The 19,653-nt window shown below is 44.4% G+C and overlaps 1 protein-coding gene across 1 annotated transcript; it reads left to right on the top strand.

Annotated features, from left to right (window-relative positions):
• The first annotated feature begins 3,312 nt into the window (after positions 1-3,312).
• Positions 3,313-19,600, top strand: ABCG5 (ATP binding cassette subfamily G member 5). The gene is made up of 13 exons (XM_033145466.1): positions 3,313-3,410; positions 3,868-3,989; positions 7,553-7,689; positions 7,858-7,956; positions 9,405-9,537; positions 10,820-10,959; positions 11,523-11,652; positions 12,508-12,724; positions 12,835-13,040; positions 15,350-15,488; positions 16,565-16,750; positions 17,763-17,875; positions 19,170-19,600. The coding sequence occupies exons 1-13, from the start codon at positions 3,313-3,315 to the stop codon at positions 19,364-19,366; spliced, it is 1,917 nt and encodes a 638-aa protein (XP_033001357.1). The 3' UTR covers positions 19,367-19,600.
• Positions 19,601-19,653: the final 53 nt, after the last annotated feature.

Below are 19,653 nucleotides of genomic sequence, written 5' to 3'. Positions count from 1 at the left end.
TATGAAGGAATGTCTCATGCTTTCAGTTGTCTCAATACTGATGCACAGAGTATGGGAAAAAGCAAGAACAATTGGGGGGCTTAATAAAGGATGATAAATATGGCCTAACAGGCATTACTAAAACCTGGTAGGATGAGACTCATGAATGTAATGTAGAAACTGAGGGGGTATAACCTGTTCAAAAGGAACAGACCAAACAGAAAGGGAGGAGGAGTAGCATTATATGTAAAGGATGCGTACATTTGTGAAGCGATCCATGACTTGGAGCATGGAAGGCAGATTGAGAGTATATGGGTAAACATTGTAGGAGAGGGGAAATGACCTTCCTGCCAGTGGCGTCGCTAGCCTCTGCGCTGCTGGGGGCGGCGGCAGCGCAGAGGCACCCCCTGGGGGGAGGGGCACGACGCGCGCGCCGTGACGTCATCATGACGTCACGACGCACGTGTATACAGAAAGGGGGGATTTCCCCCTTTCCGAGGCTTTTTTTCGGCGGGGGGGGTGGTGACCAGCGAGGAGGGAGTGACGGGTGACCCCCACCTCGCTGGTCGCCCCCCCCCGCTGAAAAAAAGCGGCGGAAAGCGGAAAAAGAAGCAGAGCGGCGCTTAAACGCGCCTGCTCTGCTTCCTTTCCAGGCTTTCCCCGCCCCCCCCTCGCGGTTTTTTCGGCGGGGGGGTGGTGACCAGCGAGGAGGGAGTGACGGGTGACCCCCACCTCGCTGGTCGGCCCCCCCCCGCCGAAAAAAGCGGCGGAAAGCGGAAAAAGAAGCAGAGCGGCGCTTAAACGCGCCTGCTCTGCTTCCTTTCCAGGCTTTCCCCGCCCCCCCCCCCGCGGTTTTTTTCGGCGGGGGGGTGGTGGTGACCAGCGAGGAGGGGGTGACAAGGGTGACCCCCACCTCGCTGGTCGCCCCCCCGCCGAAAAAAAGCGGTGGAAAGCGGAAAAAGAAGCAGAGCGGCGCTTAAACGCGCCTGCTCTGCTTCCTTTCCAGGCTTTCCCCGCCCCCCCGCGGTTTTTTCGGCGGGGGGGTGGTGGTGACCAGCGAGGAGGGGGTGACAAGGGTGACCCCCACCTCGCTGGTCGCCCCCCCCGCCGAAAAAAAGCGGTGGAAAGCGGAAAAAGAAGCAGAGCGGCGCTTAAACGCGCCTGCTCTGCTTCCTTTCCAGGCTTTCCCCGCCCCCCCCGCGGTTTTTTCGGCAGGGGGTGGTGGTGACCAGCGAGGAGGGGGTGACGGGTGACCCCCACCTCGCTGGTCGCCCCCCACCGCCGAAAAAAAGCGGCGGAAAGCGGAAAAAGAAGCAGAGCGGCGCTTAAACGCGCCTGCTCTGCTTCCTTTCCAGGCTTTCCCCGCCCCCCCCCGCGGTTTTTTTCGGCGCGGGGGGGGTGACCAGCGAGGAGGGGGTGACAACCCCCCTCGCGGGTCGCCCCCCCCGCCGAAAAAAGCGGCAGAAGCACCCCATCCATGTGCTGCTGCTCCGGGGGTGACGGAGGGAGCGGCGGCGCGTGGGAGTGGCGGGAGGGGCCGCCGCTTGACACCCCCACCCGCCGCTGCTCACCCTGTCACTGGGGGCGTCCCGCCCCCACCGCCCCTCCCCAGCGACGCCCCTGCTTCCTGCTATAGACTTCCAAGCCAGACTGAGGACTTGGATGATGCCCTCATAGAGCAGATTACCAAACATTCAAGAAGGAGAGAGATAGTAGTAATTGGAGATTTCAGCTACCCTGATATGCGTTGGACTTAAACTCTGTCTAGAACGTAAGCCCCAACAAATTCCTCCATTGCCTTGCTGACAAATTCATTTCCCAGGAAGTAGAAGAAGCAACAAGTGGGTCATTACTCTTGGACCTGGTCCTCACCAAAAGGGAGGGACTCGGCAACATAGTGAAAGTACAGAGAACCTTGGGAGGAGATGATTATGGTATATTCTCTTGACTTATACAAAGGCAAGGGAAAATTGAGTGTAGCCAGACATGCATTCTGGACTTTAAGAAGGCTGATTGCAAAAAGCTAAAGGAACTACTGGTTGAGATGCCATGGTCAGAAATATTCAAAGGCAGTCAGAGATGGATGGGAGTTTCTTAAATGTGAAATATTGAAGGCACAAATGCAGACAATTCCAACAAGAAACAAAAATAGGAGGCACCAAAAGAAACTGGTATGAAACAGATGGTATGAGATGTAAGAGTGGCATGTATAAGAAATGGAAGAAAGGAGAAATCACAAATGAAAAGTATAGACACATAGCCAACAGTTTCAAGGAGAAGGTCAGGCAGGCTGAAGCTGAGAATGAGCTCAGGCTTGCAAGAGAAGTTAAAAACCATTTCTAAAAATGTTTATTTGGCTATGTGTGAAGCAAGAGGTGAAAAAAACAAGCAAGTATTAGGTTCCTTGAGTGGAGAAGATGGAGAAATGCTATTGGGTGACAGAAAAAGGCGGAACTGCTCAACACCAACTTTGCCTTTAATTTATTTAATCATTTTTTCAGTACAAACATCAACCACAAAAAACACAAACAATAAAAGCCATAATAACATTAATAACACAGTTTGGCAATTCAATTTTGAATACACTGATATACCTATGATCACACCTTTTTTAAAAAAAAAAAAACCCCACTGTTTCCCCACCTCTCTCGCCTCTGTCTTTACTTGAAAGGAAAGCAGTGCCCAACCTGGTGATAACAGAATAAATGATGCAAGGAGGGAGCTGCAGGCCAAGATAGGAAAAGAGGTAGTAAGGGAATGCAGAGCTCCTTTAAATGAATTCAAATCTCCAGGGCCTGATGAGCTGCACCCAAGGGTACTAAAAGATATTGCGGGTGCAATCTCAGAGCCTCTAATCCTTGAGAATTCCTGGAGAACAGGTGAGGTCCCTGCGGACTGGAAAGAAGCACATAGAAAAGGATGCTGTGCTTACTAAGACCTGGCACCGGTTTCTCAAAAGTCAGGTGGGGGTGTAGTTCAGGGTGCCTTCATGACTGCCAAATTACTGGCTCCAAATGAACCAGGTGCTGAACCACAGGAACACACCTTACAGGCAACACAGAATAGCCTAAAACACACTTGTTTCTGAAATACTGTGCTATAGTAAGGGTAAAGGTTCATCAGATAATAATTATGGTTGACCTATCATCTGCTACAGAAACATACATGCTTATTATACAATGAGAAGCAACAGAACAGGGTCACAGAAAGTTAGAAGCTGCTTGTTATGAACGTTTACAGGGAAGTTGCTTTTTAATTTGTTTTAACTGGCTTACCGGTGACTGAGAGATCATTAGGAAAATCCTCCCGGTTATTAGGGTCGGCATCACGGAGATGGCAAAGAATAACCCAGGCTCACAGGATGAAGGCAGGCACATGACTTCGATATCGCACGACAGTCTCAGTATCCTGAACGTTTCTTATGCAGTCAGGTAAGTAAATGGCAAGACTGATTAAGAAATGTGATTTCTGTGTATTCCAATATGAACTTTACCTAAACTATACCTCCCAGTATAACATGTAGATCAGAATGTTCCAGCACAGTTCTTGGTTCAACATTGCAGACACCTTTTCGACACATGTCTCTTTTGAAAGCATGCGATTGAATGAATAATGATAATATTGCTTGTTGGCCGAAAGCTCCCAAAGTGATATACAGGAAAATTTAAATGCATTTCTTTTTCACCTCCTCCAACTCCACCTATTCAATCTTGGCATAGCATTTTTCATGCACGTTGCTGAACAAAGCACGTAGGGTTATGAAAGTTTTTGTCCACATAACATTTCATTTTTAGAATGAAAACAATATCCTTTGATTGTTTTCAAAACACTGTATTTTAATTCTTTCCAAACTCATTTCACATGAGTTTCTCTCCCTTTCCCTCAAAGGGAACGTGTGGGACCCTGGTGGGATATTCGATCATACCGTAAGAAGTGGAACAGGCAGATTCTTAAAGATGTGTCATTTCATACAGAAAGTGGCCAGATCATGGGAATCTTGGGAAATTCTGGTGAGTAGTATATACATCTACATTTTAACTAAACACAAATATTTCTACATTAACTATAGCGAACACTTTAAAATACACTTAACCATCCTTCTTCCCAGGAAACTCTGGGAGCTGCAGCTCTCTGAGGGGAATAGGGGTCTCCTAACAACTCTCAGCACCTTTAAGAAACTAGAGTTCCCAGGATTCTTTGGGAGAAGCCGTGACTGTTTAAAGTGGCTTTAACATTTGAACATGATATGATAGCCATGTTCAAATATATCTAAGGATGTCATATAGAGGAGGGAGAAAGGTTGTTTTCTGCTGCTCCAGAGAAGCGGGCACGGGGCAATGGATTCAAACTACAAGAAAGAAGATTCCACCTAAACATTAGGAAGAACTTCCTGACAGTAAGAGCTGTTCAACAGTGGAATTTGCTGCCAAGGAGTGTGGTGGAGTCTCCTCCTTTGGAGGTCTTTAAGCGGAGGCTTGACAGCCATCTGTCAGGAATGCTTTGATGGTGTTTCCTGCTTGGCAGGGGGTTGGACTGGATGGCCCTTGTGGTCTCTTCCAACTCTATGATTCTATGAAATGTATAGTGCATACTGTCCTGAGCTCCTTGGAGGATTGGCACGATAAAAATTCACTAGGCACATTCATATGATGACAACTTGTGTAAGGTACTGAACTCAGTGTCCAGCTCCTTGAATGCTACCTCCTTTAAGATCGCTAATCCTCAGTGTCGTCTGAGTCAATTTCAAATACATACAGGGTATCGCATACCAGTGGCACAGTTGCATTTTTGGGGCTGGGACCATTCATCTTGTAAGTTTACAAATTATCTACCTTAACAGAGGGGGAATCCATAAATTTAGTTAGATCATGTAATATATGAGTTTGAGGAAGCCTGTTTTAGGATATATAAATTGCTATTTTTTTTCAGATATTTCCCTTGATAATCTCCTGAAACTTTCCATTGATTTGCACAGCTGTCCTCCTCCCCCCTCTGGGTTCTCCAGCCACGCACTCATCTGTAACAACAACAACTACTACTACTACTAATTTATTTATGTATTTATGTATTTATTTATCATTTATACCCCACCCATCTGGCTGGGTTTCCCCAGCCACTCTGGGTGGCTCCCAACAGGATATTAAAAACACGATAAAGCATCAAACATTAAAAACTTCCCTAAACAGGCGTTCCTGGCGTGCTCTGGTCCATGGGGTCACGAAGAGTCGGACACGACTGAACGACTGAACAACAACAAAAAACAGGGCTGCCTTCAGATGTCTTCTAAAAGTCAGATAGTTGCTTATTTCCTTGACATCTGACGGGAGGGCGTTCCACAGCGCGGGCGCCACTATCGAAAAAGCCCTCTGCCTGGTTCCCTGGAACCTCACTTCTTGCAGTGATTTTGCTCTAGAAAACCTGAATGATCAGGCATTACTAAAATACATTTATAAAATCTCGTTAAGTACCATTGGCACTATATTTTGAGGAAATTCTCTTTAAGATCTGCATAAATTGGTCTTTTGATGAGTGCTTAGCCCATATCCAATGGCACAAGTTGTTTCAGGAAATCTGGTATATTCCTGAGTCAACTGCACTTAATACCATATTTAATAGAAGTCAGGTTAATAGAAATTTAGCTGTGGCAATGCAAGTGCCTGGTTGTTCTTCTACAATGGGGGTGGAAAGACTTCAGGCTTACAGACACTCCTTTGCTTCTTACTAGAACCTACAACCAGAAACTAGTGCTAAAGACATAATATATAGAATTAAAGAATTATGAGCATAGTTATTTGTTTTAAGTACAGTGGTACCTCGGGTTACGAACTTAATTCGTTCTGGAGGTCTGTTCTTAACCCGAAACCATTCTTAACCTGAAGTGCACTTTCGCTAATGGGGCCTCCTGCTGCCACCACCTTGCAATTTCCATTCTCATCCTGGGGCAAAGTTTTCAACCCGAGGTACTACTTCCAGGTTAGCGGAGTTTGTAACCTGAAGTGTTTGTAACCTGAAGCGTTTGTAACTCGAGGTACCATTGTACTGGAACTGAACAGATCTCATAGTCCTTCTGGGCAAAAATCTGGTTTCTGTGCTTCAGGCATATAACCTAGTGCAGGAGATGTTGTTTTGTTGATGCTGCTGTTAAATAATTGGGAGCCATAAAGGCTTGTCCATCAATGGCAAATCACCTTGAGATCTACCACTAGACCCAGATCTACCTTCTTCTGCCCATGCTTGTTCTACCAACAGAGGTGGGGAACTTCATGCCCAGGGGCTGAAAGTCATCTTCTGTGTCTCTTATTTCCAGCCTGCCATCCCCAGCTCACATGGGGTTCTGCCCTTCCTGTTCCTTCATGCTGCTTACCAAACCCAAGAACCTACCCACAACCTACATCATTCAAAGCTGGAACCCTAAATTTGGCCTTTTGCCTCTGCCCACTGGCACCCAGGCTCAATCCCCCTTGCCTGGCAGCCTTGCCTTCTGATGGTTTGCTTGATGGGCCATCACAGGCCTTTGTCTCCTGCTAATAGTCCATCCACATGGAATGCCCCTGGATTTAGTTATGCTAACGAGCCAAAGCCAGCTTGCTTGGCAGATCTAGCTGGCTTTGGCTCGTTAGCATAACTAAATCCAGGGGCATTCCATGTTTGGCAAAGTTTAATTCAGGGGCCAGCAACCTTTTTCAGCCATGGGCCGGTCCACCATCCCTCAGACCATGTGGTGGGCCAGACTGTCAGGGTTGAGCCAGACGAGGAGGAGTGGTGGCAAGCCCCCCCTGGCGAGGCTGCACCCACGGAAGAATCTGGGGAAATGGAGGAGTTCATACCTGGAGAAGATTGGTGGGGGCACTCTTTGGAAGAGGAAGAATCAGGTGGAGAAGGGGAAAGACCAGAACAGGAGGAGGAAGTCGAGCCAGAATAGGCCCTTGTGAGGAGAGAAACCCTCCTCCCTTCTCAGCTGTAGAGCGTAGAGCTGAGAGACGCAGGGAACAATTAGAGGCAGCTGCAGCTCGTAAGAGACGTGATTACGGGCCAGCTACTTAAGGAAGCCGGCTGCTCCCTTCACTAGCACCTGTAACTACTGTGCTGAGCACGTAGTTGTTCTTGCTTGTCCTGTTCCAGTGTTCCTGACTCCTGGCTTGTTTCTGACTTCGGCTTCTCTTGACCCCAGTGCTGATACCTGACTTTGTCTGGCTTCTGAGCCGGACTGTTTGACCTCGGCTTACCTGACTCTGAGTGCTGCGCTTCAGCATGCCAATTTGTTGGCGCCCTAACATGGAATATATATATATTTGGGGGGGGGGGGTGAACAAATTCCTATGCCTCACAAATAACCCAGAGATGCATTTTAAATAAAAGCACACATTCTACTCATGTAAAAACACGCTGATTCCCAGAACATCCGCGGGCCGGATTGAGAAGGCGATTGGGCGGCCCACGGGCCTTAGGTTGCCTACCCCTGGTTTAATCAAACCTTGATTAATTCAAACTTTTACTAGATTCAGGAATTATGGGCTAGTCTGCCCCCCCCATTCATAACAATACTTACACTGAATTTTCCAATTTGCATTAGGATCGGGGAAAACAACTCTGTTGGATGCCATTGCTGGAAGGCTGAGCCATAAGACAAACTTTTCTGGGCAAGTTTATGTCAATGGACAGGAGCTGAAGCCAAAGCAGTTTCAGGACTGCTTTTCCTATGTTCTCCAGGTTGGTTTGTTTTAATTGCATTTCTATAGGCGTCTCGGTCTTTTCCCAGTCTTATCTGGGATTGTTCTGCCAGCAACACAGGAACTCTCCCACTGAGCTATGGCCCCAATGCCTTTCAGCTGTCATCGCCACATAGCTAAATTGACTGCATTTTCCCTTCTCTTTCAGAATGATACCTTGTTAAGCTACCTCACCATAGAAGAGTGTTTGACTTATACTGCCTTGCTAGCACTCCAGGAGCACTCCAGCAACTTTATAAAAAAGAAGGTCTGTACCGCAGTATAATGTTATGAAAAGTTAGCAGACTGAAGACAAGACTGTGATCCTCTCACAGTTAGGCTCAGGGGTGCCAACTTGAACAAAAGAAACGATAATGCCCCACATAACTGATCACATGACACAGCACACACACACACCCCATTTGAGTGGCAATACCCATCAACTGGGAGGCTGCTCCCTCAAATATTTTATTTGGGGGGGCCTGAAGGGAGTTGGCATCTATGGTTAGGCTGTTTCAATCCTTTCCATCAAAAAGCGTACTGGAACTGCTCCCCCGCTTAAAAAAAAACAAAACCAAAAACTACAGTTCACAAGATATCATAGTGTTTTAGAGATATAGAGGTCCTTTGGAGGTAAACTAATTCAACTTCCAGATCAGTGCAGGATCTGTGATTCTGGATCTGCAACCATGACACTCCCGAAAGATGGCCATCCAGCCCCAAGTGAAGGAGGACCCAAAAATACAGTAACACGAGACCAAGAGCAATGTGAAGGAGGGCCTGTTGTTGGACCCAGAAATGTTACATGGTGTCAGAAGTGGAGAATGAGGAGTATGTTGCATGAACTGGCAGAGGTTTTCTGGCTGAAAGGCTACAAGCAGAAAGTAAGAAACTGTAAGAGCCACGCCCAGAGAAAGCAACAAAGGTTATCCAACAACATCTGAAGGACCAGAGGTTTCGCATCCCTGCCTTTCTGCAAAAATACTGACTATTCTACCTGCGGAGAATGCACTCTGTCAGTAAACTACAGTACAGATCCTGACTAAATCAAGTCAAGTAGCACAATGAAAAGCATTGAATCAGAGGCATTGGAAGACTTTCTGGGAATGATCCCCCCAACAGCAACCTTGCCAAAAAAAATATCCATGCTGGTCCTAGTCTGGGTGAAAGGATTCTGCATATTCTGGTTGTGAAGGATGATTATAATAATGCTTAGCATTTGCATGGTGCTTGAGATTGCTTAAAGCAGAATGGCTTAGCTGCAGATTTTTAAAGCACTTAACAGACATTCTCTTGATAATCTTTTTAGTACCTCTGAAAGATAAGTCAGTATTGTTATAGCCCCCTGTTTACAATGGTGGGGCTAAAGCAGAGAAAACATGACCTACCTGGGCCACCTAGTGAATTGCTGGAGAGATTCAAACTGGGCCTTCTTGGCTCATAACTTCCTTTAAAACTATGTCCGTGAAATCAGGACTATCTGAATGTGAATTCAAATAATAGCTTAGTGAATTAGCTACATGGAGTTGTACGATGGTATATTTCTATTTCGAAGACTATCCGGGCAGCTTATTTTGTGATCATTCTGAATTAGGACTGGCATTTTGTACAGCTTAAAAAAATAAAATAAAAATGTAGTGCTCAAAGGATGCTTGAGCTGCTGGGTGGACAATCTAAGACCCCAGGTTCTTCCTGAATTGTCTCTGTATTTTGCAGGTTGATGCTGTTATGGCTGAGCTGAGTCTCAGTCATGTTGCATGCAGTGTAATTGGAAGCCGCACATTTCGGGGAATTTCTGATGGCGAACGGCGCCGTGTTTCAATCGCAGCACAGCTATTACAAGATCCCAGTGAGTATGGCGCCTAGTGTTTGAGAACAAAACAAACACTCTGTCCTTTTCGATTAACTGTCACTTGGTACATCCATCTACCACCCATGTCTCCCCAACCTTTTTTTCCAATAGAACTTTTCATCTGTCACAGGGGCGCAATCTAACAAAGGTAGTTAACAAAGAGCGCAACGTGTCCTCTTCTGCTTGGCAGGTATTTTGTACCAGCTGATGTCAGTTCGGACGCTGATGGGATTTGTGATTTAGAAATCCCCAGGTTAGATGAATTTGTTACAACAACCCAATCCCTCTAAATAGCATGGGAAGCCTGCCGTAGTGGATATAAGAAACTGTTTTATGGCTCAGTGACAGAGTTGAATTTAGGGGAGCCTGACCGGTGCTGGGCAGTGAGCTGACAGGGTGCCATAAATTACAAACAAGAGGTGGGGGGCATCAAATTTAGGCATCACAAGGGGTACCACTGAAAATTTAAAGCCCAAAGTCTGCCACTGTTGGTGATCCTGTCAATAGCCCTTCAGAGTCTCAGGTTGGGTCTTAGATCAGCTACCAGAGATCTTTTTACCAAGTAGTGTTTAGTATAGCAAGCTCCCCATGCTATAACATGGCTAATCCCCACATTGTACTGCTAATTAATGATCATATGAATATTCTGAATGGGTCCCTTCCAACTCTATGATTCTATTAAATGTTATGTCTATATGTGTCCTTTTTTTGATGATGCATTTCCTCTTTTTTTTATTTTAAAAAAAAAAAAGCAAAGTGGGCCCAGAAATGGATTCAGATGAAAAAGTGTTGGAATAATAGGCTGTCCATAATGGCCAGTCCCAGTTAGATCTCTAGCAGCTTTTTTTTTAAAACCAACTTAAGTGTCTGGGCCATGGGTAGGCAAACTAAGGCCTGGGGACCAGATCCGGCCCAATCGCCTTCTAAATCCGGCCCACGGATGGTCCAGGAATCAGCGCGTTTTTACATTAGTAGAATGTGTCCATTTATTTAAAATGCATTTCTGGGTTATTTGTGGGGCATAAGAATTCGCTCATCCCTCACAAAAAAATATAGTCCGGCCCCCCACAAGGTCTGAGGGACAGTGGACTGGCCCCCTGCTGAAAACGTTTGTTGCCCTCTGGGCTGTTTTCAAAGGCAGCTGCACATAATAAAGTATTGCGGTAATCTAGCCAGGAGCATTATCAGACTAACACAGAACTGGTAACCACACTGCTGAATGTCGCTGCAGTAACACACCATTACGTGAGGTTTCAAGAGCTATTCCTGTTGTTTTCAGAGGTCATCTTGCTAGATGAACCCACCACAGGTCTGGACTGCATGACGGCCAATCAGATTGTGTTGCTACTATCAAAGCTTGCTCATAAAGGCAGGATAGTGATTATTACAATACACCAGCCACGATCAGAACTTTTTCAGGTAAAGAATACTTGTATTAAACCACGTTTTAATCATGGATATGCTTTGTAAAGGAACAACAGCAGGTTTGGTCTCAAGCATTTAAAAGTTATTGCTAAACCTTCAACAGATTGCATTTACATCGGTTGGGAAAAACAGATGGTGAACAATGGATTTCTTTGGGAGAAACCTCCTTTCAAATCAATATAATCCCAGATTAAGGAGGCATCCTTAAAGCTTATTCAAAAATGCTATCTTACATTTCTGTTATTGGTGCGGTAGTTCTGCTATACTGTTTTGTTATCAGAACGGTAGTTCTGCTATAAGGTTCTGCAACTCTCCAACATTTTGACTTCACCCCTGAATGTACACTCTTCCAATGTCCTGTGACAGGCAGATGCCAATAATATGAGGCTATAGAGGGACTTCATTGACTCAAGGAATGCACCACACAGATGTGTAGAACTTTTCCTCATCACATAAATATTAAAACTGTACACTTCCTTTGTCATTAGGTATTCTCTATTTTTTATATTCTTATCTTAGCAACACTTGCACATTCATGCTTGTTTGTTCCCCCAAAGGTATTTGATAAAATCTGCATCATGAGTTCTGGAGAACTGATTTTCTGTGGAGATTCATCAGAAATGATCACTTTTTTTACCAACTGTGGCTACACATGCCCTGAACATTCCAGCCCTTTTGATTTTTACGGTAAGAGCTTCTCAACTAGGTTCACAAACACAAATCCTTCCAGTTCCCAAGCAAAAAATAATAATTCTATGCAAGTATGGAGTTCAATGCAACTTACCTCCCTGAAGTCCCATTAGTTGGAAACTAACTTTATGCATGATCACAGGCATTCAAATAGCAGGATGCTATTAGTTATTGTTTTCAATTCAAAGATCAATAGTGAACAAGATAAATTAGGGGTTGGGAAAAAGCATGCAATTTGTTTTTATTCTGCTGTGTTACTAGAATGCTTTGTTTGCATAGGATTATGTCCAAAAGCATGAAGCAGGTCAACCTCATATGATAGAGTTGCCATATTTTAAAAAGTGAAAATCTGGGCACAAAAATTGAGCATTTTCTCTTGGGGGGGGGGAGTTCTTGCAAAATCTTTTAAAAAAAAAATCCTGACATGGGCTGCCATAATTGTTTACAAGGGCTGAATACCGGCTATGTCCGGAAAATTCCAGATGTATGACAGACCTATCATATGGATGAATATAAGGTGTATATTAAATCTGGCTCAGAGGTGTGAAAGCAAGGCGCCTTTAAAACTTGCCTGTTGTTTGTTTGTCTTCTGACGTGATTGCTGATATTATTGTTCTTGAACGAATATTTAATAACAGGAACTACTACTGCAATAATTATAATAATAATAGCCATCACTGCTGCTACCGCCACACAACACAAGCGCCAGCTCATCTTCCTCCCCGAGCTCAGTGCTGGTGGGGGAAATACGGACATTCTGGGATCACGTTTGTAATTCTGGGACACTCCCTGGGAAATTGGGACACTTTGGAGGGTAGGGACTAATTCAATATTGTCGGGTAAATTTTGCAGTGGATCTCACATCAGTAGACTGTCGAAGCAAAGAGCGCGAACTGGAGACTTACAGCAGAGTTCAAACCATCTGTTCCACCTATAAAAGTTCGGAAATCTTTCGCAGAACTCTGGAGGCGATTGAAGAAACAAAATGCAAGGTGAAAGAGCTGCCACCAATACCCTTTAAATGCAAAAAGCCCCCCAACGTGTTCTTCAAACTATGGATTCTGCTCAGGTAAGAGAGCACAGCTCAGGAGCAATGAATGTAAGGCGTCCTATTTCTGGTGTCCTTCACAGCAAGAATGATCTTGGCCTGCAATTGCAGTAATTATTCTTCACTTTCAGGAGGACAACAAGGAATTTATCCAGAGATAAGATTGGAATCCTGATGCGGCTCTTCCAAAACCTGTTCTTCAGCCTCTTTCTTGTATTCTTCCTTCTGAGACTGTCCAGTGATGTTCTTAAAGGAGCAGTTCAAGATCGCGTAGGACTCCTTTACCAGTGTGTAAGCGCTCCACCACACTCAGGAATACTCAATGCTCTGTCATTATGTAAGTTTCTCTATTGCATCAGTAATGGTTGTAGGGAGAAAGGGTGTTCTAAAACAGTACATTGACTACATTATGGGTTTAGTTTGGAAACCTTTGCATGCAAGTTGGAGCACAGACGCTATGCCACTGCAACATGAGGCTGGACTGCATCAATAACCCTTTGGAAATAAATAATATTAATCATCATCACACCTATGTCGTGCTTTAGAATTGTCAAATTCACACACATTATCTCTTTTTTGCCATATCATTTTTTATTCATTTTATAATAATACAATAATAATTTCCATTACATTTTCTGTTCTTATCTTGTACGTTTTGGCTTTTTAGGGCCGTGACTTCCATCAAACCCTCCTTATGATTTCCTAACATTCATTACTAATTTCTATACTTCACAACTTTATCACTGCTAAAGATCATAACTCTTAAATTTATCACTGAAATTCCATATTACAATGACTTTTGGATTTTAACTTACAAAGCTTCTTGCAATCCTACCAACGTATTCAATTGAGTGTAATTGTCTTTCAAATAATCTGCAAATTTAGTCCAGTCTTTGATGAACTTCTGGTCCCGCTGGTCTCAGATCCTTCCTGTCACCTTGTCCAATACCGCATACTCCGTTAATTTCACTGTCCACTCTTCCTTTGTCAGTGTTTTTTTTCCTTGTTTCCATTTTTGTGCAATTAAGATTCTCGCCGCAGTTACGGCATACTGGAAAAGTTTAACATCTTGTTTTTTAATGTAATTCCCAATAGGAAAGCTTCGGGGGGGGGGGGTTTGGTTTTTTTTACAAATGTATATTTCAACATTTGAAATACAAATGTATATTTCAACATTTTCTTAATTTCATTATAAATCATATCCCAAAAGCATTTCACTTTCTTACATTCCCCCACACACATTATCTCAGGAAGTTGCAGAATAGCTCTCTGAGATAAATCAGTATTAGAGCCAAATCTGATAAATGTGTGAATCAACTAGATGACATGGTACATAGAATCATAGAATCATAGAGTTGGAAGAGACCACAAGGGCCATCCAGTCCAACCCCCTGCCAAGCAGGAAACACCATCAAAGCATTCCTGACAGGTGGCTGTCAAGCCTCCGCTTAAAGACCTCCAAAGAAGGAGACATGAATGGATGTATTTAATGCTGCAAGGTAATGGGAGAGATTATCAGTATCACACGGGGCAGGTATGAACCTTTTCCCTCCACTATGGTCCCAAAGAAAATTGCCCCCCCCCAGCTACTATTTCTTGGCACCAAAGAGAGCTTGGGCGAGAGCTGCTTTTTGCCCCTAAACCACTGTGTGTGGTGGGGAAATGGTTAAATCCCTCCCAGGCTAAATTCCTCCCCCCTCCGCAACAAGGCTGTTATTTTTAAGGGGGGGGGACTCACATGTTAAACACATGCATTCACATATTTTACACATAGTCTAGTCAAAGTTGTACCTAGAGGTTGGTGAAACTACCCTCCCCACCAGAAGGGGTGGGGGACAAAAACCACAGAAATCTCTCTTCAGATATCTGTGTAAGGTTGTGAGCTTAGACAAGAGCTGGGAGTTGAGCAATAGGAGAAATGACAAGGCAGAGAAGGTAGACCACTGGAGACTGACTATGTGTCTGTGGTGACGCCTTGATGCTAAGACGGTGAGATCAAACTTATGAGAAGCTTCCTGTCCTTTTCACGCAGCAACACAAAGGTATGTGAATTTTTTCACCCTTCCAGTGTCTAGGGCAGCTGTCTACCAGCTCCATCTGGTATGCAGGCTGAGATACCTACCTGCCTGTAGACTTGTCTCGCCAGAGTGGTGCATGCTCTGTTTATCTCCTGCTTGGACTACTGCAATGCACTCCATGTGGGGCTACAGTATCTGACTTTTAGAAGACATCTGAAGGCAGCCCTGTTTAGGGAAGTTTTTAATGTCTGATGTTTTATCGTGTTTTTAATATTCTGTTGGGAGCCGCCCAGAGTGACTGGGGAAACCCAGCCAGATGGGCAGGGTATGTATGTATGTATAAATAAATTATAATAATAATTATTATTATTCCTTCCAGTGCCAGATTACCAAATAGGCAGAGTAAGCACCATCTTATGGGCCCCACGCCTTTTAGGGGCTCTGCCACAACAGATCAAAATAATATTGATTTGATCTTTAAATTGGTTTATTAAAACCACACACCCCCTCCGTGCAGACCCCAAGCACTGGCACTGGGGACATCCCGAGTGTAAATTCTCCTACAATGTGTAGAAATACCTTATGTATTTATTATTCTCCAGTATAGAGTTGTTTGTTTCCCTTTCAGTTCCTGCACTGCGGGCTGTCGGAGACCAAGAAAGCCAAGGTGGTTTATATCAGAAGTGGCAAATGTTGCTAGCCTACATACTGCATTTCCTGCCTTTTAGCATCATCAGCATGGCACTATTTAGTACTCTTATCTATTGGTAAGTGCAATGGCAATTGGTACGCCGGGTGAATCTTTCTGCACATAAGTTACTTGTTGAATAGAGGATTCATTCTCTATGCCTCTGGTTTCTCAGATTATCTAGAAGGCAAGAGTAACGATCATGGAGATGGAAAGGACCTCAACTCCTGCAGGAAACACATTACTTCAGCATCCCTGATAGATGCCCATTTGGCCTCTAGCAAAAAAAAACCCTTATAACTTGTTCAGGACCCCTCAGGCTGTCAGTTTCCGAACCCTGTGTGGCTCCTACCATCTACCATTTGCTTTGAACCCATTGGTCTATGGCAGACCTTCAGATATTTGAAGATGGAGATTGTATCATCTCTAAATTGCTGTTTTCCCAGACTAAACTTGCCAAAGGGTTGCAACAACTAAGTCCTGTACAGAGTAGACTCACTGAAACAAATGGCCCTAAGTTAGACATGGCCATTAATTTAAATGGAGCTACAGTGAGTCAGACAAACATTTCATCCTTTCCCCCCTAGGGCTTTGTGGGTTTGATTCTACCTCACTTAGGGTCGGGCGGGAGAATATATGGCTTTTAGCTGCTCAACTCTCAGCCCATTGCTGGGAAGAATGAGCCAATCTGTACATATTCAGCAAAATGGCACTCCTTTTTGGAGGGTACAAATTTGGATGGACAGGTGGAGGGATTGCTATTTTAAATGTATAGCCATATGGAAACTTGGAAAGGCCTCCTCCCCACATGTGAAAATGTGGTACATCAAGGAGAAAGCTTCTACCCAAGCTGCCACTTGATGTTCTTTTCCCCACAGCTGTGGCTTGTGAAGAATGATAGAATCGTAGAGTTGGAAGGGACCATGAGGGTCAGTCATCTAATCCAACCCCCAGCAATGCATGAATCTTTTTGCCCAATGTGGGGCTTTAACTCACAACCCTGAGATTAAGAGTCTCATGCCAAACTTGACCTTCCCAGAGCCACCATTTCTCTTCTGCTCAGTCATGGCTAATTTATCTATTTCTGAGTGGAAAGGTGGAATATTAAACATATTGCTGCTTCTTCTTTTTTAAAACACCCATTTTTCTTTGCAGGTCTATGGGATTTTACCCAGTGGCTTCTAGCTTTGGATATTTCTTTGCTGCCCTCGTAGTACCTCATATAGTAGGTGAACTGATTACACTTACTGTTTTTGGCATCATTCAAAATCCCAATGTGGTCAGTGGAGTAGCGATGCTGCTTAACATGGCAGGTGCCCTAGCTGGAACTGGACTTGTAAGGTAAGGGAAAGAGTTCTTTGCAAATATAAAGATACCGTTACACTATATTGTTGAAACAGTGATCTGCCTTTATGATGATTAAAATGTTACTGGGAAATGAGAGCATTTGGCTCAACAAGATAACCTGTGTAGTTGGCATCCACCTGTCTTGAGAGACAATTAAGTTAGCCTCTAGGAGTGCAGTCAAACTGCTGCACTGGCAGCTCCAAAATGATCTCTCTGGGGCACAAGCCTGGACAATGTGTCCTGGGCTGCCCAGACAACAAGACCCCCCTCTGGACCTCACTGATACGGTCCAAAGGAAATCAGAGCAATACATTTGGCACCAGCTTGGCTATACGAGTTGCCAGTAGGAAGCGGACAGGATGCCATTCAACTGTCTTAGGACTCCACTCCAGATTTGTGTAGGGTTTACTCCTTAGCCGTTTCTTCTCCTAAAGATGCCCTGCAAGGCAGCAGAGGTTTTGGTTCAGATTTTCCCAGGTTACCTTCCCAGGTTGACAAGCTCCATCTGCCTCTCACTTCCCTCCACACCATGTGCAGAAATTGCATTCTTGACCACTGGCCCCACTATTGGTCTTGTTGACTCAATCTGCCAGAGCCTGTCTTCACAGGCGGGGAACTCCCTAACTCACCAAGGGCTTGAGACCCAATGGCTACTCTCACCTGGTTTAGCTGGTCAGTTGAAGCCATTCCCAAGGTGTGGCTGCTGTTGCATTCTGACAGCTTCTAGAAACTACAGGCGAGAGCGGAGTGCAGGGCGGGGACCAAAGGTGGACAAACTACCCCAGAAGGAACATGATGATGTCACCCACCAGAAGTACTGCCCCTCCCCTAACACCCCCACGCCCCTTTTATGTATAAGCTTCATATAAAGGTCCATGTAATCCACCATGGTTTCTGCCTCCGTTGTTGAGATACGTGAGGCTTATAAATGTTTAACATATGCTGTGCCGTGAGATGGGAAACAGGATTACATAATTTGGACGTGACTTTTGTTTTGTTTCTGAAGGAATTTGGAGGAAATGCCGACTCCGATTAACATTCTAAGCTATTTTACATTCCACAAGTACGCCAGTGAGATTCTTGTTGTGAACGAGTTTTCTGAATTAAAATTTACATGTGGTAAGTACTAAAAAGAAAACATAACACCTCTAATTTTATTTATATGTTTTATTCATAAGATTTGTATCCTGCCCTTCATCAGAAATTACCTCAGGCTGAATTGCAACTATAAAAAAAAATCCAGTGACCCACAATAGACCAATAACATGCAGTGGAAGTTATCCAAAGTAATGCATACATCTGTCCCATAAAACAAGCTCAGCTGGATCTGTCCAAATGCTCAATTAGTACAGGATACGGGTTCTCACAGTGGCTGACAATGAACAGCCATAGCTAGTGAACAAGCCAGAGGTGGGAAAAGTCAACCTTCGCCACTGAGGTCATCTGGTCTTCAGTAACAGAGCAGAAACCAGAAAATCTATTTACCTTGATCCAGCAAGGCAGATGAAGATGAAGATTAAATTTATTACCTGCCAGGGTGGGAAACAACAATTTAAAATTCAGAATTAAAACAGATCAGAGTCACAGGAATAGTGTGAGTCCCAAAAACACATATATCAGGTGTCAAAGGCCAGGGGAGAGGTGTGTTGCATTTGCAGAAAGCTGTATAGTGAAGAAGCCAGGTGCACATCTGCAAACACACCACATTTTCAACTAGTCAACACCAGGCACAAGTCCTGGGAACTCAAATTGTTCTCAAAGCGCTGCAAAAGGCTTGGACACATCAGCAACCCAAAATCTAGTTTGTTCTCAGGCAGGAGTCAGAAACAGAGGGCAGAAGCCTGTTGGCTACTGCAACTGTGCTTTATTTTTGGGCTAAAGAAAGTAACTCCATTCAGAACATGTGATATATAATATGCAGGAAAAGCAAACATGGGAGAAACTAAGACAATGGCCTGATTTGGCAGCACAGTAAGCCAAACTATGGTTTAGTAAGCCTGTGTGAATGTGCAACCTCCTGGAGAGGAGCTCACTCACAGCCACTGGGTTCCTCTCTGATCCTTTTTACTGCTGCACTGCCCAAACTTTGGCCTAGTGTGCTGTTCCAACAGGGATTCCTGGTTAAACTTTCTCCACACTAACCATGAGCTATAGCCAAGTTATTATTGAGAACCAGCTGATCCTGAAAGGACAGGTGTGCTTCCTGGAAGTCTAGAGCTTCCAGATGGACATCTCAGCAGAGACCCTGAAGAAGCGCTTCACGGTCTCTGCTTCACGGGTGTGATGGACTTAAATCTTGCCATAGCTGTAGCCACTGGCCCCTAACCAAGTGGTCAAACTTTCTGAGAATGTAAACATCTCCTTTTACAATCTTCAAACCAGCACTGTAATCTGAAAACCTTTCTTTTGGTAGGTCACTTCAACATTTCCACTGCGGCTGGGGCTCCCTGTCCAATCTCCCAAGGGGTTCAGTTCATTGAAATGACGTTTCCCGGTGCTGCATCCCGATTCACATCAAACTTTTTACTATTATATGCCTTTGTCCCAGCAGTCATAATTCTAGCAATTATCAGTTTTAAAATAAGAGATAAAATTATTGCCAGGAAATAGAAGTGACACTAAATGGTCTATATGATATTTCACTCTTGCAGTGAGTGAAAGTACAGCGTGAACTATGCAATCTAAACCATTCCCCATTATTTACTTTTAGTTCTTCGGTGCTAATATTATGATAAACAAAAGCAGCTAATCCAGCTGTATCTCTTGCAAACTCAACTGCCAAGGCTGCATGAACTGCACCCTCTTAAAGAAAAGCAACAGTCATATATTGCCTCTTAGGTATTCAGGAGGTGCGTGCTGGATTTAGTTTTTCCACCTCAAACCCAGTTCTGTCCGAA

This window comes from Lacerta agilis, chromosome 3, assembly GCF_009819535.1.
Source record: "Lacerta agilis isolate rLacAgi1 chromosome 3, rLacAgi1.pri, whole genome shotgun sequence".
NCBI lineage: Eukaryota > Metazoa > Chordata > Lepidosauria > Squamata > Lacertidae > Lacerta > Lacerta agilis.
Note: the sequence above shows the minus strand (reverse complement) of the source record. Positions and strands in the feature narration are given on the sequence as shown.

Excerpts from the sequence above, each read along its gene's own strand:
- ABCG5 (XM_033145466.1), top strand. The coding sequence starts at position 3,313 with ATGGCAAAGAATAACCCAGGCTCACAGGATGAAGGCAGGCACATGACT. Across the intron at positions 16,751-17,762 it reads GCTGGAACTGGACTTGTAAG|GAATTTGGAGGAAATGCCGA; the intron begins GTAAGGGAAAGA and ends TTGTTTCTGAAG. Across the intron at positions 17,876-19,169 it reads TGAATTAAAATTTACATGTG|GTCACTTCAACATTTCCACT; the intron begins GTAAGTACTAAA and ends TTCTTTTGGTAG.